The 25877-nt window shown below is 44.8% G+C and overlaps 1 protein-coding gene across 1 annotated transcript in view; it reads right to left on the bottom strand.

Annotated features, from left to right (window-relative positions):
• Positions 1–2417: 2417 nt before the first annotated feature.
• UPRT (uracil phosphoribosyltransferase homolog) overlaps positions 2418–25877 on the bottom strand; it is a 55770-nt gene continuing 32310 nt past the window's right edge. Inside the window, exons 4-7 of the mRNA XM_068247588.1 lie at positions 25267–25329; positions 19877–20038; positions 15251–15349; positions 2418–2995 (exon numbers count right to left, since the gene is read on the bottom strand). Coding sequence (XP_068103689.1) covers positions 2889–2995; positions 15251–15349; positions 19877–20038; positions 25267–25329 — 431 coding nt within the window. The 3' untranslated portion in view covers positions 2418–2888. The remainder of the gene's footprint in view (positions 2996–15250; positions 15350–19876; positions 20039–25266; positions 25330–25877) is intronic.

Genomic DNA, 25877 nt, shown 5'->3' with positions numbered 1-25877 from the left:
CACGGGGTATGCGGGGGGGCTCCTTTTACGGCGGATCGGCGGCGAGCAGCGGCGATCGAATCCCCCACGCAGGTAGAAAAGTGCTAGCTGCGTGATTTAAAAAAAAAAAAAGTAACTAAATCGGCCCAGCAGGGCCTGAGCGGCGCCCTCCGGCGGTAATGGACGAGCTGAGCTCGTCCATACCGCTAAGGAGGTTAATCTTTTGGCCCAGAGACCACGAACAAGCATGCGGATCAGATGTTTCTGAATGGATTAACCGCATGCTTTCAGGTGTGTGATTCAGACACTACTGATGCCACAAAGATCAGCAGGACCACCAGGTAACTTGTATTGTTTAAAAGGAAATAAATATGGCAGTCTATCGCTCTCACTTCAGGTATTTGTTAAAGACTACCTACAGCCAAAAAAAGTTTGAACAGCAATACATATATGCAATCTATGCACTGTGTACAGTTAGATAAACATAAAAAGTTTACATCTGGTATATTGCAATGGATAGAAATAAACTAACATTTAGATCTGCTGTAGCACCGCCATCTTGCTTCTCATGCTGAAGCCAGGGACAGTACACCCTCAGCTTTGTGCCTCCCCTCCAGCATTTGTCCTTCCCACCAGTCTTCTGCCCTCCCCTTTGTGTAACTATGTCTGGGAAATCCCCTGCAAATAGGAAGGACTGATGACATCGTAGATAACCTCCTGCAGCCGTCTCTAAATCATCTCTTAAAGGGAACCTTAACCGGCGGGGAAAAATAAATTCACTTACCTGGGGGCTTTCCCAAGCCTCCTGCAGCCGTCCTGTGCCCGCGCCGGTCCTTCGGTCTCCCTCCGCCGCTAAGTTTCGTTTTCGGCCGACCGCCAGTCGTCCTCCGGCAAAGCGTCCTCTTCTTCCGCATTCCCCGTCGTAAAGAGCCGTAAAGCGTGTCCGCATGACGCCAAACGCGTCATGTGGACGCGCTTTACGGCTCTTTACGACGAGGAATGCGGAAGAAGAGGACGCTTTGCCGGAGGACGACTGGCGGTCGGCCGAAAACGAAACTTAGCGGCGGAGGGAGACCGGAGGGCACCGAAGGACCGGCGCGGGCACAGGACGGCTGCAGAAGGCTTGGGAAAGCCCCCAGGTAAGTGAATTTATTTTTCCCCGCCGGTTAAGGTTCCCTTTAAGGTGCCCATACACTCGTCAGATTGGCAGCAGATAGATAAGAAATGCATCTGATGATCTATCTGATGCGTTTTTAGAACATTTTTAACCAGGATAGAATTCCAATAGATTTCAGTTTGAAATCTATTGAAATTCGATCTGATGGCATTTTTTTGCCATCAGATTTCCATTAAGGCCAATGCAAACTGATAAGCAATCTCATCAGATCGACCAAAATTTTCCATCCAGTCAGTTCGATGGAAATCCATCGAAATCGATCGAAATCGGCCATCGATCGGCCAACCGATTTGCGATCGATCGATCGGTCGGCCAGAAAATCGGCTGAGTGTATGGGCCCCTTTACCCCGCTGTGCAGCCACCAGCCTCTCTCTGCCTTTTCCCTGTGTAATTAAGTTGCTTCAGCCTGTGTACCTAGTCTCTCGCTCGTGAGATGATGCAGGAGTTTACCATGCATCATCTCTCGAGATTTTGCAAATTGAGCCATTCGCGGGTCGGGCTCTATAGGTGGGATTGCCAGTGATGTCAGCAATCCCACAATGCTGTGCACGTTGGCCAGGCAAAAGAAGAAAAATCGCCAGGGGCAAAATTGACAGGGGGCGTGGCTTATGAAAGAATTGATTGATTGATTGCAGTAACATGTGGTAAGAATTAGATATTAATTTTATCCCAAATCTATATATTTTATTGAGTGCGGTTATTTCATGATAAGTTATATTTAAGCTTTTGAATCTCTTTAAATGTATTGAAATCAGGTAACCCATCTTAGTTAGGGGGTGCCAAACTGTTTAACATAAGGAACTGACATTGGATATCTTAATTAGGAGCTACCAGACACCTGGCAATTCCTTGAATGCCAACAAGAATAAGAGCATTCTCGAGTAATATAAGAATCCAGCAACTCATTTATCTGAAATTAAAATGAATGCAAAATATGGTACTTATCCGTTAGCCGGGCGCATCCGGCAGGTGGCGACAAAACTCCACCAGAGTTACATCATTCCCTACTATCCATGTCGGCCTTGAGGGGGAATAGTAATTAGCGCCACCTGCCGGATGCGCCCGGCTAACAGATAAGTACCCAAAATATTAAAGCTTTAAAAAAAGCATATAGCAAACATGAAGAAAAGTGAAAATAAAGTAAAGGTGCCAGAGAATAAAATACCGTACATGAAGTCACGTTCATAGACATACATGATAATACATTGCCATATCATAATAATCAAAAACACTCATTGTTATTTAATACAAAATGCATGGTTAATAATCATTTCTAAATTGTGGCTTTAAATCTGCATGAATACCATCCTAGAACCAAGAATAACTTTACACATAGGATTTAAAAAAACTAAGAATTTTTTTTTTTTTTTGATAAAATGATCACCATTTATTATTGTGCTGTTGTACCAGCCATACAAATAAATAAATAAAATTTGATGCCCTGAAACACCGTGGCCACCAGTACAAGCTGCTTCTGAATGGAATGTGCCACTAAACACTGGGAGGCATGTATAAGCAATGAATTCAAGGAATAACCATTCAGATTTTGCTGCGGGCAGCCAGGCAGTGAATATTCTGCTAAAAGGCTAGAAATACAGTAAAAAAAAAAAACACATTTGCATAATTCAGTGCCTCACACAAGCAGTTGGTAGAAAGTACGTTGTAAAGGAAACAGCATGATGCGGAGGCAAAACTGAGTATTCACAGGCCCCTCTGTAAGGCAGGAGTATGGTCAATCTGTCCCAAAGTATTTCTGTCCAAAGTGTGTAGGAGCCACAGGATGAACTTCAGTGGTTAAGATGGTTATGTCAGGAAATTCCTGAATGATGGATGTGGCACCTGTTGGAGAAGGACCAACATTTAACTTTACAGAAAATACATGACTTTGTGAGTTTATTAGTATCCTAGACAATGTTAAAAATATGTATTTGTATTCATAACTGCTGTAAACTGAGTTCTCTACAAAACTTTGTAGTCAATGGTTGTCAATCGTTTGAAGAGACTAATCTCAGCAAGCTTGAACCTGTGATTGACAGCCAATCCAACTAGTCCTATTGTCAGAGGGTTAAAAGGTTGTTTAAAACGAAATGCCCTGCCTCTTTACTCTGTTTAGAGATGAATTGAGTGACTGATCAACTGTTTACATTTCTGTTGCCTGACCCATGATCAAAGCTGCTGCCACCTGCTCCCTCCTCCTTCAGCTGACTTACATCAGGATAGTTGGAGTGAAAGGAGCAAACATGAAATGTCAAAGAGGCTGAATAGCTGAATGTTCCGTTAGGAGTTGAGAAACAGGCATTTAATTACCCTATGCATGAGGCATTGGCCTCATCATAATAAGATTTGAAAGGTCGAAATAAATTGTTAAAAAAGGACATGATGAAAGTTGTTTGGTGTGATCTCTAATTCTGTCCAGCCAGTATTTTAGTTTTTAAATTTCTGCCAGATTGACCAGTGTTGTGACACTAATTTCTTATTTGATGTAGATCTTGTAAAATAAATAAACTGCTGCTTATGCTCCAAACAGGGTTTTGTTCTTGGTGGCATTTCGATACTTATCCGTTAGCCAGGTGCATCCTCTAGGTGGCGAAAAAACTCTACCAGAGTTACATCTTCCCCTACTATCCATGGCGGCCTGGAGGGGGAATAGCAATTAGCACCACCTGCCGGATGCGCCCGGCTAACGGATAAGTACTGGCATTTCTCCAATCCACTAAATGAAAAACTAAAATAATATTTATTGGCTGGATTAGGGCAGACTGAGACTTGAATGAATATTTGAGGTTAAAATAGAGAGAGCCTGTAATGATAGGCTCAGTCTGAATGAAATTGGATTGGAAGTCGCAGGGATAAATACAAACTGTCCTGATGTCTTCAAGGCTGCAGCCCAACCCCTGCTTGGCAGCCACCAAATAGGCCGCGGCTGCCAAGTGGGCCACAGCCATGCAGGTGGGCATAGCCAGTTTGATAAAAAAAATTGCCAGGGCCCATTCTGAGAGGGAGGCAAAGCAATCACCTGCCTAAAAAGCAGATGCCAGGACAGGTTCGGTCTATTTGGCTTTAGGTACTTTTTAAAAGGAACCCAAAGTGAGAGGCATATGATGGCTACCATCTTTATTTCTTTTTCTTTTTTTTTTTTTTTCTCAATTAAATTTTATTGAGCAAGAGAAATGTCAGTACAATACAAACTTTTGAAATAATTCAGCAAAACATACATCAGGTGCAGTTTGAAAACAATAACATTCTACAGTACTTCCATTACATGCCAGGCATCAACTGTAGCCGTAATAACTCAGAGTTTAATTTAAAGCTATCACTTTGTAGTATAAGAAGTGAAAACATGGGGCAGGTTGAAAACAAAAGCGATATTAGTCCGAAACCTCCTGTGTCGAGGAAGGTATAAGTGGCTTATACAAGAGCTGAAGAATAAGATAGAAGAAGGAAGGGGAAAGAAGGAAGGAGAAAAGAGAAAAGAGAGAAGAAAAAAGGGAGAAGAAAAAAAAAGAAAGAAGAAGAGAAAAAGAAAGAAGAGAGAGGGGGTAGAGGATAAAGAGTACTCAGTTTTCAGTTCTGTCTGGGATGATACTCAAGACAGCATGATAGTCTTGTATTCCTGGGAGCATTGGAAATCGGACCAAGTCGACCAAGTTATAGAGTATTGGTCATTTTTGTCTTCAGAGAGGAGGATAGCTCTCTCCAAGGTTTCTATAAAGTCCACTCGTTTGATCCATGCTTTAATTGAAGGTGGCGACACTGATTTCCAATTGGCAGGAATCAAGGCTCTAGCAGCATTGATCATGTGTATTGTTAGTGATTTCTTGTATATCCTAATAGGTTCTGTATTAACGTGAAAAAGCAGGGTCTCAGGTGTGAAGTCAAGTTTGTCTGATGTAACCTTTTCCATCAGACGGTGTGTCTGTTTCCAGAAGGGAGCAATTAAGGGACATGACCAAAATATATGCAGTAATGTGCCTACCTGTTTATTACATCTCCAGCAGAGGTCGGATAGTGAGGGAAAAATTTTGTGTAAGGTTGACAGAGTTCTGTACCATCTGGTAATGAGTTTATATCCCATCTCTTGGATGTTTGCACATAAGGAGCCCTTGTGGTTTATTGTGAATATATTTCCCCATGAGTCATCATCCAATTCCCTCCCAAGATCAGTCTCCCATTGAGTTTGGTATTTTAGCTTCGTTAGATCCCTAACTCCAAGGAGCATTTGGTACAGGAGCGAGATCAAATGGTTAGGTTTAGAAGTAGATAAGATGAGGTTTTCGAAAACTGTGGGGGCCTTGAGCCAATTAAATTTGTGTCTCAGGGAATGCAGGTAATGTCTAATCTGGAAAAATTGCCAGTGTGATAGGGAAACATCATCTCGGAGGGTCGCGATTTCTGAAAAAGTTTTGACTGCTCCCTGGGAAATAAACTCGTATACTCTTGGGATGTCTCCAGACGGCCAGGATTGTAGAAATGGGATGTCTGCCGCTGGGGGGAAAGCAGGATTCCCAACTAGAGGTGTTAGTCTTCCGGGGAAGGATGCCAGACCAAGCGCAGTCAAACCCCTTCGCATAGCCTTCACTGAGGCAGAGACCAGGGGGTTTCCCCAGGCCAGCATATCTTTTTCTGACCTCTCCACCCAACCCAGTGTGCCTGGATCTTGTCCTACTGAGTTCTGTTCTACCTGTACCCACGCCTTGGGGTTTTCTCTATTAGCCCACTCAATCACACGACTCAATTGGGAGGCTAGATGGTATTTGTGTAGGTCTGGAAGGGCCATTCCACCCTCATCCTTCGGGAGAATTAAGATTTGCTTCCTAATTCTAGGGGTTTTCTGGCCCCAGATGAATTTGTTGATGTGTTGCTGTAAATCACGGATAAAAGCTGATGGAAGAGTAATAGGGAGGCATTGACTAACATAAAGAAAACGGGGCAAGAGATTCATCTTTACTGAAGCCATTCGGCCAAACCAAGACAGACTTGGTTGACGGCCCCAGGTGTTTAGGTCTGCTTTTAAGTCTCTACTTATAGTCAAGAAATTTAACGGGAATAGTTCTTTCAAGTGTTGGGGTATATTAATACCTAGGTATTTAAGAGAGTCTTTTGTCCATATGAAAGGGAACATCAGCTTACAATGATCAACCAGGGATTCCACAAGGGAAATATTGAGTGCATTTGATTTGTTGAAATTAATTTTAAGATTAGAAATAGATCCGAATTCTTTGAATCTTGCTATCAGGTTGGGTATGGAAGTCAAGGGGTCCTGGAGGTAGAAAAGTAGGTCGTCTGCGAATGCGGAGACTACGTGATAGGTAGACTTAATCTGAACTCCTTTGATAGATCTATCCTCTCTTATGGCATTAAGGAAGGGCTCAAGAGTAAGTATATAAATTAGAGGTGAGAGAGAGCAACCCTGCCTTGTCCCGTTGCAGATGGCAAGAGGATCAGAGAGGAGGCCGTTTGCTTTGACCCGAGCCGATGGGTTTGAGTATAAAAGCTCAATCCATCTTCTCATTGATAGGCCGAGGCCTAGGCTCGACAGGGTGGCACGCATGTAATCCCATGCCACCCTGTCAAAAGCCTTCTCCGCATCTGTGGATAGTATGAATGCTCTAATACCGTGTCTCCTAGCGTGAGCTATCACCCCAACTGTTCTCATCACGTTGTCCTTGGCTTCCCTACCGGGGATAAAGCCCGCCTGGTCTAGGCCTATGTGATTGGGTATAAAGGGTAGGAGCCTGTTTGCCAACATTTTGGCCAACAGCTTCACGTCAACATTAAGTAACGAGATTGGCCTATAGTTTGAACAGAGTCTGGCATCCTTCCCCGGTTTGGGAATGACAGCTATGTGCGCCTCCAAAAGTTGAGGTGACGGGGTGGTTGATGGTAGGATATTGTTAAATGCGGCAACAAAGGCGGGGGCCAACATTGATTTGAAAGTTCTATAATATTGGGAGGTGAAGCCGTCAGGGCCAGGTGCCTTGCCAGGTTTCAGTGAGTCTACCGCTACCAGGAATTCATCGGTTGATAGAGGGGCCTCAAGCTCCTCTTTGTCAGATTGAGAAAGGGTGAAGGGTTTAGCGTATTTGTGGAGGAAGTTAGTAATCTGGTCCTTCCTAATTGAAGGAGTGCTAGGATTGGGGATGTTGTACAATTTTTGATAATATCTCCGAAATTCCTCTGCGATTTCGTCTGATCTCATTAGGTTGCGTTGCTTAGAGTCTGTCAGGGATTGGATATGTGAATGAGTCATCTGTTTTCTAAGAGCTCTAGCCAGGTATTTGCCACTTTTATTGCCTAGCTCATAAAATATTTTTTTGCCTGACAAGATTTTCCTTTTAGCATCAACGTAAAGTAAGTGGTTGAGTTTTGTCCTGGCTAAATTTAAAGCTTCAAGAGTTTGGTTGGCTAATGTTTGTTTGTGGAGTGTCTCTAGTTTTAAGATTTCAGCTGTCAGGTTTGAAATGCCTTCCTCTCTTTCCCTCTTGAGCTTAGCTCCCATTCTAATGAATGAGCCTCTAATCACTGTCTTGTGGGCTTCCCACACCGTCAGGTCCGAGACTTCGGGAGTAATGTTGTGCTCAAAGTAGGAGGAGAGAGAGTTAGATATCTCTTGAATTCTGTTTTGATCTGTTAATAAGTTGGGGTTAAGTTTCCAGGACCAGCTTTTCACGGTGGTCTCGGGGAACTCCAAGGATAAAAAAATAGGAGCATGGTCTGAGATGTTCCTATGACCTATGGAAGTGTTACTTATCAATGGGAGGTCTCGCTGGGATACAAAAAAATAGTCGATTCGAGAATATTTGTTGTGAATAGGTGAGAAGAAGGTGTAGTCCCTCTCGACCAGGTGTGCTATTCTCCACGGGTCCATTAGTGTCAACTGTTGCAGGCTTTTTTTTATGTGTTTAAGTGCTCTGTAGGAGAGGGCCGAGGAGCCATTAGAGCAGTCTATCAGAGGGTGTAATGGAATATTGAGATCCCCTCCCAGAATTAGCGTACCTTGGTAGAAGCCCAGCAGCTTGGAGACTATGGAGGAGACAAAGGAAGGCTGCTTGTTGTTTGGTGCGTATATCGCTGCCAGTGTAATCTGCTTGGCAGCAATTTTTCCTTTGACAAATAAAAATCGGCCCTCCTCGTCTCTCTCCACATCCTCCAGTTCAAAGGGAACATCCACGTGGATAAAGATTGAAACACCCTTAGTTTTGGATGTTGGGGAAGTGGAATGGTATACCCAGGCGAATTTTTTGTCAAATTTAGATGGAATGTGTAGGGTTCTTAGGTGAGTTTCTTGGAGGAAAGCTATGTGGATCTTTTCCTTCCGTAGGGAATCAAAGACTACCGTTCTTTTTTCAGGGGTGTTTAAACCATTGACATTCCATGACACAAAGTTCCAGCGGAGCGGAACCTGATGGGAGTGATGCATTGTGGATGGACAGACAGATGGTGTTGAAGGCTGAGGGCAATTTGATCTTTTAGTATAGTGGAGGTGAGACTGGGGAGTAGCGAAGAAGAAGAGATAGAAAGAGAGGAAAAGGAAGAAATGTCGGAACGAGAAAAGAAGGATAACTCGACACAGGAGGTGGGACACACACTGAGATGTGTTCATCAGGATGTAGAGAGAATAGGGCCCACGTGGGTACGTCTTGGGGGGACGCACCCACCTATAATGTGGGCTACTCAATCAGTATATAAAAATATACTGTGTGGGGAATATGGATGACGTGCAAACAAGAATGGTAAAAAAAACAACAACAGCACAATAGAAAGAATTATTAATTACTAACTGTAAACTGTTACAGAAACTAATCTCCTGGTTTGCCCCCGTCATTTGGTGTATGGGGATATCCCCCAGTAAGATTTTAGTTGAGTGGAAGAGCAGTTGAGTCATGTGTGGGCCTGAAGGGACTCTCAAACGTGTCCCTCATGCAAGAGGGGAGGTGGGAGGGTGCGGGATCAGAGGAAAGAGCGCCTCTCTTAGCTAATATGATACGAGGCATCAGAGGAATGTTAAATATGTGCTTGAGGGTGCTAGTGATTATCAGGGTTGAGGATTGGCCATAAACAGATTTATCCTCAGTTTATGTCACACAAATATAGGATGGCTAGTGAAGTTACTTGATAGGGGAGGGACCATCTGGTGCTTATCAGTAATTACCTCAGAATGGTTCTTAAAGGCTATGCAATAATACAGAAACTGTTTTGCGAAGGTGTTGTACTCTAGTATGATCAAGGCCTGCATTATTGAGTCACTTTCGGTACCCCGACTCGCCGAACAAAAATATGGTCAGAGAGCAGGGCACCCAGAATGGCGTGTCAGTAAGGTGTTAGCAATCTTTCCTGAGCAGATTACTGGTACAAGTTTATAATAAATTCCCAACACCGAGGTACCTGAACCTTAATAATAAAGTGTTCCCCCACCTCCTCCCCCACAAACAGAAGCATCGAACTGGAAAATCAAAACTTAACATTTCAAACCAGGTGCGTTCTAATGGTCTCCAGGAAAGGATTGGCTAAAGTTTGACCATTCGAGACCAATTACAGACCCTTAAAAGCAGGCCACTTAGCCTGCGTAACCAAGGAACATAAGGCTAGTATAACAGTCACATTGGCTAAGGCAGCCCATGTTATCTTAGGGGATAGCAAAAGGATCCACCTCCGAGCCGAAGTCATTTTCAGGGCGGTGGAGGGTTATATCAGGATCAAAATCATAACTGGACTTCTGAAATATTCGGATGTAGCTGTCCGAAGCGTAAAATCAACATCAGGAAAACAAACTTTTAAGACATACGAACCAGCAGGCCCAGTCAGCCCAGTAAGAAACCGTATGATGGAATCATGGAGTTAGTCCTCATCAGAGGAAGTATGGGTGTCCCAGGATGCAGAAGGCTTGTCTCCCCCGGATGGGTCTGGGATGGGCAGGGTACGATCACCATCTCCGTTGTTATCCATCTGTTTCCTTGTTTTCGGTGGCCTAGAGAAGTTGTAGTTACTAGCCGAGGGATTTCCATCCCAGTCGGGGAGAGCTGGAGGTGAGATGTCCAAATCCGTGCAGAAGTCTCCCAGGCCTTTAGCATTGCGTAGGGAAAAAATCTTTCCGCCTAGCTGCACAGTCAGAGCAAACGGAAAGCGCCATCTGTATGAAAGGCCTTTATCTTTTAGCAATTTTAGCAATGGCTTTAGGGCCCTTCGTTTTGCTAGAGTTATAGCTGAAAGGTCTTGATAAAGTTGGATCGGTGCCTCGTTAAAGAGGATTGCGTCTTGTGTTCTGGCCGCTTTCATTATCTCCTCCTTAAGGGGGAAAGAGTTCAAACAGCATATAACATCTCTCGGGAGGTCAGTGTCGGAGCCTTTTGGTTTAGGGCTCTATGGGCTCTTTCAAAGATGATTGGTGTATCAGCGGACCGCTCCAGTAAATCATTGAATATGGCCGATAGGGCATGCGGCAGGCGTTCGGAGGCTACGGATTCCGGGAGGCCCTTAAGCCTGATGTTATTTCTGCGCCCGCGGTTGTCTAAATCTTCTAGCTGCCGTGTGTGGTCAGTCAGCCAGCCATTATGAACCGAGGCAGCGCGGCGCAGGTTCTGGATTTGTGAGGTACGTTTTGCATCTGCAGTTTCCAGAGAGTGTAATCTGGTACCTAAGGCCGCCACATCGCTCCTGACCGTTGCTATTGCCGAGTGAAATGAGCTTTTGATATCTTCGGCCATAGCGTGCATGTCCGCAAGTGTGGGAGCAAGTTGCCTGGTGTCACTGACCTTTTGTGTAAGTAACGCGGAGTCAGACGGCAAGGCCTGGGCGTGCTGCGTCTCCTTTGTCGGCGCCATCTTGGGTAACTGCGCGCGTAGCTGCTGGGACTGGAATAACTCCGGTACTGTTTTCCCAACTCGGTGTTTAGAGTTTCTCAGCTCGGTGGTAGTGTGTGGCTGACGTCGGGAGCTCTTCGTAGCCATAAAAAAGGTGATGGGGAATGCAGGAACAGTCGCTTCAGACGGGAGATCAGCAGGAGCTCTGAATTAGGCAGCCATCTCGTAGCAGCGTCAAGCCACGCCCCCCCTTTATTTCTTTTTAAACAATATCGGTTCCCTGGCAGTCCTGCTGATCTTTCTGGTCAGTAGTGTCTGAATCACACTCCTGAAAATGCAATTAGAGAGAAAGGATAAGCAGGGCAGCCAGGCAATGTGCATTGTTTAAAAGAAAATATGGCAACCTCCATATCCCGCTCACACCTTGGGTTCCCTTTAAAGTAAATTACACAAACCAGTCCTAAAATGTCCCCAATTACATTTCTCTTAAGGAAACAGCAGCAGTCACAGCAGCCATCTATCCTCCTCTACCAACCACTACAGGAGAGTGTTTGAGTGGCAGAATTCATGAGGTAAACAGAGAAGGATGATAAAGTTTCAGTTAAAGCAATACCGAAGTGTCAAAACATATAAAATTTAGATACTTGCCTTACAGTATCGTATTTTTCGGACTATAAGACGCACTTTTTCTCTTCCAAAACAGGGGGAGGGGGGGGGGGGGGGGAAGGTCAGTGCCTCTTATAGTCCGAATGTGTGGCCACAAGCAAAGTATGGAGACATTTACCACCCGATCAGGATAAGTGTGCTCCTCCTCATCAATCTCTACACACATTCACACTGCCTCCCTCAGTTCTCCTGGCAGTTCAGGCACTTGCTCAGTGTGTACCACTTTCCTTCCCCTCCGCCCGCTCAGTACAGGCACTCGTACTACCCGTTGTTACGAATCACTGTTCCACAGTGATTTACCTTGTCAGCAATAAAGATGCCACCATCTCTGATACATTTGACAATGTAAATCAAGTGTGTGGTAAGATTTTACAAAGTGACAAATGCTGCTAAAATAATTTAAAAATAAATATGGTACAATGCTAAATTAGCTGAATATGTGCCACTAGTGGGGGAATAGGAAGACTTGGTCCATCCCAGCAGATCAGCTAAGCCTAGGAGTCACACCCAGTGAGGTCTTTGGCTGATTTTTTTTTATGTTGTCAATCTCTGGAGCTGACTTCTGGCCAGATTTGTTGTCATGATACACGCCTCGACCCAGCTTACTGTAAATTACGATGTATGAAGGTTGTCTTTTCACTTGCTGTCTATTTCTTTGTGAATTGATACTCCGACATTTTTTAATAAAAACTTATTTTACAAAAAAAAAAATTACAGTGATTTGCAAAAGTATTCGTCCCCCTTGAAGTTTTCCACATTTTGTCATATTACTGCCACAAACATGAATCAATTTTATTGGAATTCCACGTGATAGACCAATACAAAGTGGTGTACACGTGAGAAGTGGAATAAAAATCATACAGAATTCCAAACATGTAATGTTATGGCAATTTACACAGGCAGTGACATGGTTAAATTCGCCTGCTTCTTAGCCATGCGAAATCGCGGGGAAAACCGCATGCAGAAACGCATCCGCATGCAATTTCGTCCGCGGTGGAATCCAGGCGATTCCGCACCGCAACAGTGGAAACGAGCCCTAAGAGAATATTGTGAGCAACAACACCATGAAGTCCAAAGAACACACCAGACAGGTCAGGGATAAAGTTATTGAGAAATTTAAAGCAAGCTTAGGCTACAAAAAGCCTTGAACATCCCACAGAGCACTGTTCAAGCGATCATTGAGAAATGGAAGGAGAATGGCACAACTTGTAAACCTACCAAGACAAGGCCGTCCACCTAAACTCACAGGCCGAACAAGGAGAGCACTGATCAGAAATGCAGTCAAGAGGCCCATGGTGGGGGGTTGAGGAGCAGCAAACGTGGAAGCATGAGACCAAAGACCAAAATGGAACTTTTTGGCCCAAATGCAAAACGCTATGTGTGGCGGAAAACCAACACTGTACATCACTCTGAACACCATCCCCACTGTCAGATGTGGTGGCAGCATCATGCTCTGGGGTGCTTATCTTCAGCAGGGACAGGGAAGCTGGCCAGAGTTGATGGGAAGATGGATGGAGCCAAATACAGGGCAATCTTGGAAGAAAACCTCTTGGAGTCTGCAAAAGACTTGAGATTGGGGCGGAGGCTCACCATCCAGCAGGACAACGACCCTAAACATAAAGCCAGGGCAACAATGGAATGGTTTACAACAAAACATATCCATGTGTTAGAATGGCCCAGTCAACGTCCAGATCTAAATCCAATCGAGAATCTGTGGCAAGATCTGAAAACTGCTGCTCACAAATGCTGTCCATCTAATCTGACTGAGCTGGAGCTGTTTTGCAAAGAATAATGGGCAAGGATGTCAGTCTCTAGATGTGCATAGCTGGTAGATACATACCCAAAAAGACTGGCAGCAATTTTGTTCATTTACTTCAAAAGAACCGAGGTGTTTTTTTGAGGGGCAGATGGGACACAGAGGCATGTTCTCTGCCTCATGACATGCCTCTGTGTCCCACCACCACGCTATAGCCACCATGAGATTAGTGACAATATTTGTCACCATCTCAGAGGTAAACATTTGGGAGACGGACTCCCTGTTCAAAACGCCTGCCAGGGGCATTCCTGCAGGGTCTCCAGAGCTGCCTTTGGGCAGCTCTCTCTCCCTGGCAGCGCCCCCTGGTGAGAGAATCAATCTCTCTTTCCGCTGAAGATCCACACGGGTCTGCCATCCTTTCTGCCGGCACCAGCCAGTCTGAGCCTTCGCCTCCACCACTGCCTTATTCTCCGCTGCTGCCAGGGGACATTGCGCTGCTGGAAGATGTGATGTCGGGCCCAGATGCTCTTGAGGAGTCCCTGCTGACCATCTCTCCCGCGTGATCTCGCTGCCCATACACATGACACCGCTGCTGCTGGGAAGATCAGAGTGATGCCGCTGTTCCCCGGGAGCCCAGAGGACCGCACGCTGCTGCAGCTGGGGAGCCAGAGAGCATTGGGAGGCTGACGCCCCGCTCACTGCTGATGCGGCTGGTCTGCTGATGCACCAGGGGAGGTATGTCTCCCCATCAGCTGTCCTTGAACGCAGGGGCCGCTCTCTGGCTGGTTACATGCATTTCAGCCAGGGCCATAGCTGCCTGCCCATCCATAAACGCAGCCATGCTCCTCCATCATCAGATTGTCCCCAGCCTCTCTCTAACCTGGCCCCTGCACATCTCAGCCAGGGCCACAGCTACAGCTGCCTGCCCATCCATCCGACATGGCAGCCATGCTTATCCACCCACCAGCTGTCCCCTCTGCCTTTTTATCATCTGGCTCTGTGGAGGCAGCTCACTCCAGCTTCCATCATCCCTCCACTGCACATAAAGTTGCCAGCCCTTAGCAACTGTACACAGGGACAAAGACAACACCAGACCAGCGGCCGTGGTCTCATCGCAGTTGGAAGCCAGACAAGTCGGGGAACTAACTAGACTGGTCACGCCACAACCCCAGGGGACTCACTCATTGTTCTACATCTCCTCTCTTATCTTTCTCTCTCTCTCCCCCAAGATAGACCAGGGGCATCTGATTCAAAGTATCGCTGCAGAAGCGTTTTGAGTGCCATAGACTGCAGCGGATGACCCCCTGGTCCTTCTCTTGGGTCCATTCTTTCTGGGTTCTCTACTCTGTATTTATGCATTGTACCTACTGTAGGTATCGCTGTAGATATGTATGCGCTATATGTATCTACTGTGTACCTACTGTATGCTGCCTGTTCAATTTCTGTACTGTACCACCACCGACCCTGTTGTGCCAAAATCAATTCCGGGTACAACTCACGTTGTACTTGGCGAAATAAATGATTCTGATTTCCAGCATCATGACCCAGAGGTCACGAAAGTGAAAGTGGGTAATTGCGGCCCACAGGAGCAGCGGTTTTCGAGGCTACTTGATCCGCTCAGCCCCCTGGATCTGATAGTCTAGTTTTTTTTTATTTCATGAGCCCACCTCTGGCTCTCTTTAAATACAGGTATTAACCTCTTTCTCCAATTTACAAAAACTATAAAAAGATATAAAAATGTAATTCCAAATTGTGCTAGAGCTTTAGGGCAAATATTTCAGACAGCAGGTGCATGAACAATTACAATCAAAATACCTGTAAAAGACAATGGTTAACACTGCACATAATGAAGTAAATGTACAAGAGACCTACCATGTGGGGTTGAAAACAGACTGAGAAGTATAATACAACTTGGTTGAACTCCATGTTCAATCAGAACCTTAACAGCTTCAATGACTGTATTTCCAGTGCCTGCAGAAAACAGTTACCACAAGTCATGACAGGGAATAATTAACTGGAAAACGGTTAATCTAAAGAAAAAAAAATAAACCTATAAATCTATGAAAACCCATTGTGCTTCCAATACCTCACTGCTCCCTAGTTCATCTGTATGGGATCCTCTATCTTCCTGAAGGTCACGTGCCCCCAACCACCACAATGCATGCCAGGAGATGTAGGGCTTTGATGTGAATACTTCTGGCCAGGAGATGTACTCACATGGATGGATTACATCTCCCAGCATGCACTGTGACAACAGAGGGTACCTGCAGAAGTAATGCTGGTCATCACCACCAATGGCCCACTTTATTACAAACCTCCCTTATGGGGAGGTTCATTCCTATATAGGGGCTGAGATGTCTTTAACCCCCTGCCGACCGCTCCACGCCAATTGGCGTGAATGGCTGCGGGCGGGGATTGCAGGAGAGTGATGCGCGCGCTTCTCCGCATGAATGACAGCGCTCCGTCTTCAGTCTCCCAGCCGCGATCGCCTCTCTGAGACTGTTGGACGGCGAAATCGCCGTCTAATAGGGCGCTGATTGGCTGGTGGAGGGAGGGATCTGAAATAAATAAATAGTGAAATTTATATAAAAAAAATAATTATATATATAACAAGCATCTGCAGAGCGATCAAACCCCACCAACAGCAAGCTCTGTTGGTGGGGAGAAAAGGGGATGGTGGTGGGGGGGGAGAAATCACTTGTGTGCAGAGTTGTGCGGCCCTGCAGCGAGCCCTTAAAGCTGCAGTGGCCCAATTAGGAAAAAATGGCCTGGTCACTAGGGGGTTTAACAACGAGTGGTTAAAGTGGACCCAAATTAAAAATACAAGATTTCAGAAATAAAATCTATTTTCTAAATTATAATGATAAATAGCAGTTTTTTTCCGCTGCATGATGACAAATATAAAATATTTTACATTTATTGTAGGAACCCCTCCCTTCTTTTCCGGCAAACTGGTGAAGGAGATAAAAAACAAAAACAAAAACGCAGGCTGCTACTGATGATGTCACAGGGGAGGTGATCTCAAATTGTGTGAGATTTCACATAGACGACGCCCCTGTGAGGGAGGGTAGCTGATAAACTCGCCCATGATCTAAAACCTCTTACTAAGCTCAGAAATAATGGCTGCCACTTGTATAGCCCTAGTTATAAAAAGAGAAGGGTGAAAAGCATGCACTGAAATGCTCATAGGCTTGAAGGAGTGTTTATTTATCTTTGTATGTGTCAGAATAGTGCAACTAAATATTTTGAATTAAAAAAAACGTTTGGTTCGCTTCAAAGTGAGTCTGAAGTGTAATTAAAATGTAAAAAAAAAAAAATAGAGCCTTCCTGTTCCTCCTACAATCCCTGCGTTCCAGTGCTGGATCTCCTGTGTCAGAGACTGCTGACTTTCACCGCTGCGGGAGGCTTCGGCAATCTTCAAGAGCCCGAGTGCTCCTGAAGCGGGCCACTCTGTACTGCGCGAGCCCGCATTCTTGCGCACTCATGCATGTGCAGTATGGAGTGGCCCAAGTGCTCCTGAAGATTGCCGAAGCCTCACGCAGTGGCGGAAGTGAGCAGTCTCCAACCCATCGGCCAAAGGCTGCTGATGCGAGATCCAGCTCTGGATTTGCAGGAACTGTAGGAGGAACGGGAAGGCTCTATAAGACCCAGAGCTATCGCTCTCCTTAAGTATCGGTTTTGTTATTTTAATTACACTCCCGGAGGACGTCCGATGACGTCAGCGCGCCAGCGTGGAACGCACAATGGAGCGCAGAAGAGGCCCGATCTGGTCACCGGCCTGGCCAGGTCAGCCACCGGGAGCCTGCGGAGCGGCGCCGAGGGCACCTCCTGCCTGCCACGGGCTGGAGGAAGCTCCAGGTAAGTGGATAAGGATTTTTTTTTTCCATAGTCCCTGAACCTTCCCTTTAAAGGGAACCATAACTGAGAGGGATATGGATGTTTCCTTTTAAACAATACCAGTTGCTTGGCAGGCCTGATCTCTTTGGCTGCAGTAGTGGCTAAATCACACACCTGAAACAAGCATGCGGCTAATCCAGTCCGACTTCAGTCAGAGCACCTGATCTGCATGCTTGTTGAAGGGCTGTGGCTAAAATTAGAGACACAGGATTAACAGGAGTCAGGCAAGTGGAATTATTTTAAAAGGAAAAATCCATATCCTTCTCAGTTTAGGTTCCCTTTAACCTCCCTGACATTTCGTTTCTGCTGGATTTCTGTGCAAACAGTGAGCCAATTAATTTTCATAACTTTTTTCCTGTAATTTACCAAAATTTGTCAAGCAAGGGTATAGTATACATTTTTAGTTCAATAAAAGCTTGAAACACGAAATCTAAACTACATTTCAAAATTTCTCCACAAAATCTCTGCTCATTCACACTTCCAAGCTGCAGCTGCTCAACCTGCACGAATACGAATGTAAAGGTGGCCATACACCTAGAAATGATGGGTAGATTCGACCAAGAGACAAATCTCTCTCTAATCAGATTCGATTAGCCGGCTGCCCATACTCCGTAGGCCGATTCCCGATCAATTTAAACATGAAATCGTTCGGGAACCTGCCGCATCCATTGTCTCACCGCTGCCCTCCCAGTGTATAAATGTACCCCCGTGTGTGCATTTATACATTACCTGTGTCGCCCATCGCGGGGTGCACATCTGTCTTTAGAATCCCCCACAGATTATTATAGGTAGGTAGCCAGGTACAGGTGTCCCCCAGTATAGGCTAGGTAGGCACAGGTGTCGCCCAGTATAGGCTAGCTAGGTACAGTAGTCCCCCAGTTTAAGTTTTCTAGTAGTATGGGCTAAAGTACATTGTAGGGTGCAATAGGCTAGTTAATAGATGTGCCGCGCCACCCCCCGATCCAGCCGCTTTACATACAAAGCCTTGTTATAGCGATGGCTGCAGCCTCCCCGCACAGCTCCGGTATTATCGAGACTGAGCAGCGTCATGACGTCATCGACGCCAGTCCCGATCCACCCCATACCGGAGCTGTGCGGGGAGGCTGCGGCCATTACTGGAACAAGGCTTGGTATATAATGCGGCTGGATCGGGGCCACGTATTCTATCTAGCCTTTTGCGCCCTACATTCTACTATAGCCCATACAGCTAGGAAAACAAAAAAACAAACAAAAAAAACTTATACTGGGGGACTGCTGAACATTGAAAAGCCTCCTAAGAGGCATGCCTGACACTATTTCAGAAAAAGTTTCTTGCCTGACAACATGTCTGGCATACCACTCAGGTGGTTAAGAGCTTACAATCTATAAAGATATATTAATGCATTTGTGACCACTGACATCACATATGGAGCTAGCTATAGACCGATACAGCAGAGATTCAAAATAATAGAATGGGGCCATTCATTTATGGTTACACTATACAAATGTGATATTTAGACCATAAAGACATGTATGTGTGTTTAATCCATCAAATAAGCCCATTACCAATCTGCTTAGATGCAATTCTGATCCATCAAAGTTTATGGTTAAAGCGGATCTGAGATGAAAAACTAACTAGAACAAGTAACTTGTCTATATATCTTATCTAAAGTTTAGATAGTTTACACAGCAAATCTAGCTGCAAACAGCTTTAATAGAAAATGATTATTTCTTCCTGTGAGGCCAGAAACCCACTGGGAGCGCTTTGTAAGCGTGAGTGATTTGAAAAAGCTCTTGGTAATGCAATGCTATGGGGGATTTTTATAAAATCACATCACTCAAGTGGGATCACACCCATAGCATTACATTAGCTAGAGCTTTTCAAATCACAAAGCGCTCAGAAAAGCTCTCCTAGTGGGTTCCTAGCCTGATACAATGACAGCAGCCATGTTGTTTGTAAACATTACACAGAGGCAGGCTTATCTGTATCTTGTGCAAAAAAAAAAACCTAATCCCTCCTTGAATCAATGGCTAGTAACACCTCCTCCCCAAACTGAGCTCCCATGAGCCCTTGCTACTGCCAAGGCTCTCTGAAAACCTGTGGGCGTGGTTTATTTAGTTTATAGGGAATTAGAGTATTAAAACAAAAACAAAAAAGTATTTGGCTTCAGGAATGCCCTATAAACAATACGAAAGGAACACAATTATGCAATGAGTAAAAGTTCACCTCTGATCCACTTAAAGGGGAACTGAAGAGAGAGGTATATGGAGGCTGTCATGTTTATTTCCTTTTAATCAATACCAGTTGCCTGGCAGCCCTGCTGGTCTATTTCTCTGCAATAGTATCTGATTAAAACCAGAAACAAGCATGCAGCTAGTCTTGTCAGATCAGACTTATAAGTCTGAACCACTTAAACACCTGATCTGCTGCATGCTTGTTTAGGGGCTATGGCTAAAAGTATTAGAGGCAGAGGATCAGCAGGGCTGCCAGGCAACTGGTATTGTCTAAAAGGAAATAAACATGACAGCCTCCATATACCTCTCTCTTCAGTTCCCCTTTAAGTAGAAAACTGTGGCATACATGTTTTGAGTAAAAAAAGAGAAAATGTTGGGAGCACTTACTCAATATTGGGTACATTAACAAAACCTTCCTCCTGTAAATATCTGGTGGAAATTTTGCATAATAGACTTTGGCACGTTGCGTTTCTTCATCACTCTGGATCAGAATTTTCCCAATTCGGATAGAGCGGCAACAGTCACGCAGACCCTGTTCCATGGCTTCACCTATAGCCAACAAGAGAGTGAGGCAAGTCAACAGACAGCATTTTAAAGCGGACCAGAACCAAACATTTTTTTAATTCAAAATATTTAGTTGCACCACTCTGACACATACAAAGATAAATAAACACTCCTTCAAGCCTATGAGCATTTCAGTGCATGCTTTTCACACTTCTCTTTCCATAACTAGGGTTATACAGGTGGCAGCCATTAGCAATTCCTCCTTTGCCAGACACAGCCTACTCCACCAGTTTGCCAGATTCTGTCCCGGGAATATGAAAGGAAGGGAGGGGTTCTTCCAATAAATGTAAAATATTTTATATTTGTCATCATGCAGCTGAAAAAAGGCTGCTATTTATTATTATAATTTAGAAAATAGATTTTTTTTCTGAAATCTTGTATTTTTAATTTGGGTCCACTTTAAAGGACACCTGATGCGAAAATACACTAATGAAATAAACAATTACCCGTATTTTTTGGACTATAAGACGCTGCGGACCATAAGACGCACCGGTTTAGAGGGCAAAAACCAGGGGAAAAAAAATATTCTAAACTTGGTGCATCTATGGTTCAGGGGCATCTTGTGGATGTTCTCACCCCAATTATTAATGCCCTCTTGTACTACTTGTGTCCCCCTTGTACCTCTTGTTCCTCCGTGTCCTCTTCCTATCCCCCTTGTGTTTTCCTGTGTCCCCATCTGTCCCCCTGTAGCCTCCTCAGTTTGTACCCCTGTGTCCTCAGCTTGCCTCCCCATGTGCTATGCTTGTCCTTCTGTGTCCTCTGCTTGTCCCCCTGTGTGCTATGCTTGTCCTCAGCCGGTGTCCTCAGCTTGTCCCCCTGTGTCCTCAGCTTGTCGCCCCTGTGTCCTCAGCTTGTCGCCCCTGTGTCCTCAGCTTGTCGCCCCTGTGTCCTCAGCTTGTCGCCCCTGTGTCCTCAGCTTGTCGCCCCTGTGTCCTCAGCTTGTCGCCCTGTTTGCTATGCTTGTCCTGTTGTGTCTTCTGCTTACCACCATGTCCTCAGCTTGTCGCCCTCTGTCCTCAGCTTGTCGCCCTGTGTCCTCAGCTTGTCGCCCTGTGACCTCAGCTTGTCTCCGTGTCCTCAGCTTGTCCCCGCCACCCGCAGTGTAATTAGCAGCAGTATGTATAATCTGATCTCAGGCACTGTGTTGTGGCAGCCATGTATAACCGCCCCCCCTGCAGTGTAATTAGTGGTATCAGTATAATCCAATTAGGCACCCTCTTTGTAGTTAGTGGCAGCCATGTATTACCTGATAGTCCCGGGCCCGCAGTGTATTCGCCGCATTAGCATATTCAATTGCCTCCCGCTGTGTGATTATCAGGCATGTCTCACCCGATCCTAAAAGTCCATGCTGCTCAGAGACCTCTCCTATGCGTCATTCTTTCTCCTAGTGCAGGCCACTTGTAATGACGCGACATGAAAAGCCGACACTAGGGGGAAGAATGACACATAGGAGAGGTCTCTGAGCAGTGCAGACTTTTAAGATCGGGTGAGACATGCCTGATAATGGCACAGCGGGAGGCAATTGAATATACTAATGCAGCGAATACACTGTGGGCCCGGGACTATCAGGTAATACATGGCTGCCACTAACTACAAAGCGAGCGCCTAATTGGATTATACTGATACCCCTAATTACACTGCGGGGGCGGTTATACATGGCTGCCACTAACAACACAGCGCCGGGAGATCAGATTATACATACTGCTGCTAATTATAGGGGAGGGGGCAGGCGGTGGACAGGATGACAGAGTGGACATAGGGACTGCACAGGGAGTCCCCGACATTGCGGCGAAGCGGCAGTTCGTATCGGTGGGCGTTCGTAAGTCGGGGACTCCTTGTATTCGGAGGGAGAAAAAGTGCGTCTTATAGTCCGAAAAATACAGTATATCTATCTTCCTTCATCTAAAAATGACTTTTTAAGATATTCCACAGTTTTATTTTATGTTTACTTCTACTTTTTAAGTTTTAACTCTTATTGTTTTTGCTCAATGACATATTCATTGAAGTATGCCAGAGCTAAAATCTATTAACTATTGACCCTTTTTATTCTTTTCCTGCTCTCAGAAGACATTTTCTGCTAGGAAAGTGTTTTATAGTTGGAATTTCTTATCAGTGAGGGTCACACTGTTGTCACTTCCTGTCTGAGTCAGGACTGAGTCAGCCACTTACATACCTGATATTTAACTCTTTCGGGCAGAGAAGAAAAAAAAAGGAACATAGCACAGTTATTTGTGTGCTAGGCACAGTGCGTTTTCAAGCAGAAAAATGGATAACACACATTTAAAATGGTTACCACCAAAACCAAATGGTTGTTATAAATGTGGCCATTGCAAGGCCTGCTCACATGTATCAAAGAAAAAAGAATTTTGGGCGAAAACTGTGAACAGGACGTTCACAATCAGGACTTTCATTAACTGTAATACTCGGGGCCTGGTATATATAGCCACATGTGAGTGTGATCTGTTATATGTGGGAAAGACAACCAGGGCTTTAAAAGTCAGAGTATTAGAGCATGTTGGGGACATAAAGCACAAACGAGACACCCCTGTGGCCAAACACATGAACAATTACCACACTTCCAATCCACTAGCAATCTCCTTCTGGGGAGTTCAACAGTGGAAACAGGGGCGGAGATTTAGACAAAAAGCTATTACAGCTTGAATTAGCCTGGATCTTTAGGTTAGACACTGTAGCCCCAAGGGGCCTGAACGAGGACTTTTCTGTAAAGGGCTTTGTTTAGATCACACCAACTCATCCACCACGTATACTGTAGATCCCCATACTTTTGCAAATTTCACACTATCAGTGAGTGTAGTTGGTTATTCCTTTCCCTGTGAGTTTCTCCTTGCCCCAGCATCCATACATTGTACCTTATATGTGGCCATCCGACCTCCTCCTTCATCCCCCTGGTTCTATATCTCCCCTGCATTTCGTAAACTTTAGTCATTGTGAACTTCAAATCTCACACACTTAAATGGGATCTGTTTAAGAGAATGGTTCACCTAACCGTTCTAGTACCGATTTGGACAATTTTAAGGTATTTGATGAATCTATTCAGTAAAACGAAAGATATCAACATCATGCGTCTTTAATATCTATACAAACGTAATGTACTTGTCCTCATCAGTGTCCCCTAGGCCTAGTTGACGCACGAGTGGTAAACAATCACTCGTGGATTGTATACTCGTTGCTATGACAACCAGACAGTAGGACGCAAAGCACTCAGTGAATCCAGCCTATCAGCGCGCTCTGACGGCCGGCGGATGTGACGTCACACGCTGGCGAACAACTGCGATGAGCGTGTATACTGGGGAGTATACTGGGGAGGAATTAAGGTATACAGAGTGCCGACGCTGGTGCTGGTCAAGGTGAGGGAGCAAGCAGTATATACATAATCAGGAGGGGTGTAGCTTTGGAGGGGGCGGATGTGAAGAGGGCTTTATAAGCATTTCGCAAAACCATACATTCAGCTCTGACTTGAGCGGGTTGCTGGGGGAATCTTTGCTGGTTGGGTGGAGGGTTGAGCTTGTACATACTGTATATATTGTAAATGCTGTGTTTCACAAACTCCTGACAACGCCTCTTTTATGAGGGGAAACAATTGTTGAGTCACATCTCTGGGCATCTATATCTATACTTGCACTGCTCACACAACCTTAGGGTGATAATAATCCGATCCAGCACCTTCCATGAAAGTATTCATTTCCCCTATGGGGAATATGTATGTGATGTATCATATTTTTTAATCTGGCCATACACTAACGGGCCATTTTTTCCAATATTGATTGGTTCTTTATTAGACTCCAGCTCCATACTGCACATCGGGTACAGCCGATTGGTAGTGAGTCTTCTGTGGGATAGCTACATCCCATGATATAGATGCACATACTATTGTGGGGGGGGGGGGGGGGAGGAGGAGGGGGGGATCAGCAAAGACCTCTGCAGCAACACTTACCTGATTACCAGCTGTATATACAGATTGCAGTCACATTTATTGGACTGGTGTCTATGATACAAATTATATATTCAGTAAATCCTTGAAAGCAGATCACTTGAAACATACTGCTGTTCAGGGTGAGGTTTTAATTAACTTTATTATGTACATTTAAGGTCAAGCCTGAGATGGCAACGTGTGACATACATTTTTAAGATATTCCACAGTTTTATTTCATGTTTACTTCTACTTTTTAAGTTTTAACTCTTATTGTTTTTGCTCAATGACACATTCATTGAAGTATGCCAGAGCTAAAATCTATTAACTATTGACCCTTTTTATTCTTTTCCTGCTCTCAGAAGACATTTTCTGCTAGGAAAGTGTTTTATAGTTGGAATTTCTTATCAGTGAGGGTCACACTGTTGTCAATTCCTGTCTGAGTCAGGACTGAGTCAGCCACTTACATACCTGATATTTAACTCTTTCGGGCAGAGAAAAAAAAAAAAAGGAACATAGCACAGTTATTTGTGTGCTAGGCACCGTACATACCCATGTCTATCTCATCATGTCACATGTCACCTCAGGTATCCTTTAAGATAAACAGACTATAATAAAGCCTCATACACATGCTAGACTTTTCAGCTGAGGCCAAGAATGGGTTTACCTGGATAACATTTTCTTTTCTTGATGCATATAGTCAGCAGGAGAAGCCTGTGTTAGTTTTACCTGCCTCCCCTCACATGCCCTGGAACAACTACATGGGGGAAGCAAAAGAGCAGCACAAAAGACAGGTTAGGTTATCTGTGTCCTGGGGCGGGGCTGGCCGTGATGGAGTGAGGACGCACACACATTGAGAGCTCCTCTGCCGCCCCACCCTAATCAGTAGCAAAACGGGTACTAAACACTTCAAAAGTCGCCCATAGACGATGTCCAGAAGGACTAAGAAGACAGGTTATCTGTGTCCTTCCTATGGAGCTGCTCCTTGGGACTTCTTGGCACAAAGGCAAGCCTCTTGGGATCAGCAAAAAAAGGTACCGGAACGTTATTTTTGAGGCCAATTTACCAGTCTAGGTTCTGGATAACGGGGACTTTGCTGTACTTCTGTTTCCCACAATAATAAACAACGATATGACTGAGTTCCACGGACAACCGCTAAAGTATTATGTGCACATTATTGTTTTAGTACTTTTAAAACATACTGAAAGCTGTGTATCATCAATCAGGGCTGAACAAAATAAGAAAAGAAGTTGGACTGAGGACTAGTATGGAAGTTACTTACCGCTCCGCATTATGCTAACTCCACAGTTCCCTTTCTCAAATTTTACTCCCTCATATTTGTAGCCTGTAAGAAGAATAAAACCATTGTCATGCTTGCAGGAAATTAGAAGAAACAAGAATGCACCAACTTTCATTGTAATACCACTGCCTGGCTACCAAGTAGGCTTTAGTAGTTTCTGTGTCGCATACCTGAAATAAGCATGCAGCCAGTGGAGTCAGAAAATCTGACCTGCATACTCATTTGGCATTAATTACAGACTTTAAGGCTGCATTTCCACTTGTGCGGTGCGAATCGCCGCGGTAAAAATGCATGCGGGTTCATGCGAATTCGCATGGATGACGATACATGCGAATTTAACCATGGCAGTGCTGGTGTGCTTTTCCATTGTTTCTATGCGAATTTGCATGAAAATTCGCATACCTAAACCTCATGCGAATTTCCTATTAAATACATTGTATGCGATTTGCATAGCGGTATGCGTATTCTGATGGCTCTGCCATGCGAATTTTTTCTGCACAGAAAAACTCAAAGGAATCCTGACAAGTGGAAACAGTCCCATTCACTTGTATTGCTATGCGAATTTGCATGCGAAAAACTCGCGATAGTGGAAA

The sequence above is a fragment of the Hyperolius riggenbachi genome, chromosome 8 (assembly GCF_040937935.1).
Source record: "Hyperolius riggenbachi isolate aHypRig1 chromosome 8, aHypRig1.pri, whole genome shotgun sequence".
Lineage (NCBI taxonomy): Eukaryota > Metazoa > Chordata > Amphibia > Anura > Hyperoliidae > Hyperolius > Hyperolius riggenbachi.
This window is presented reverse-complemented; position numbering and strand designations above follow the sequence as displayed.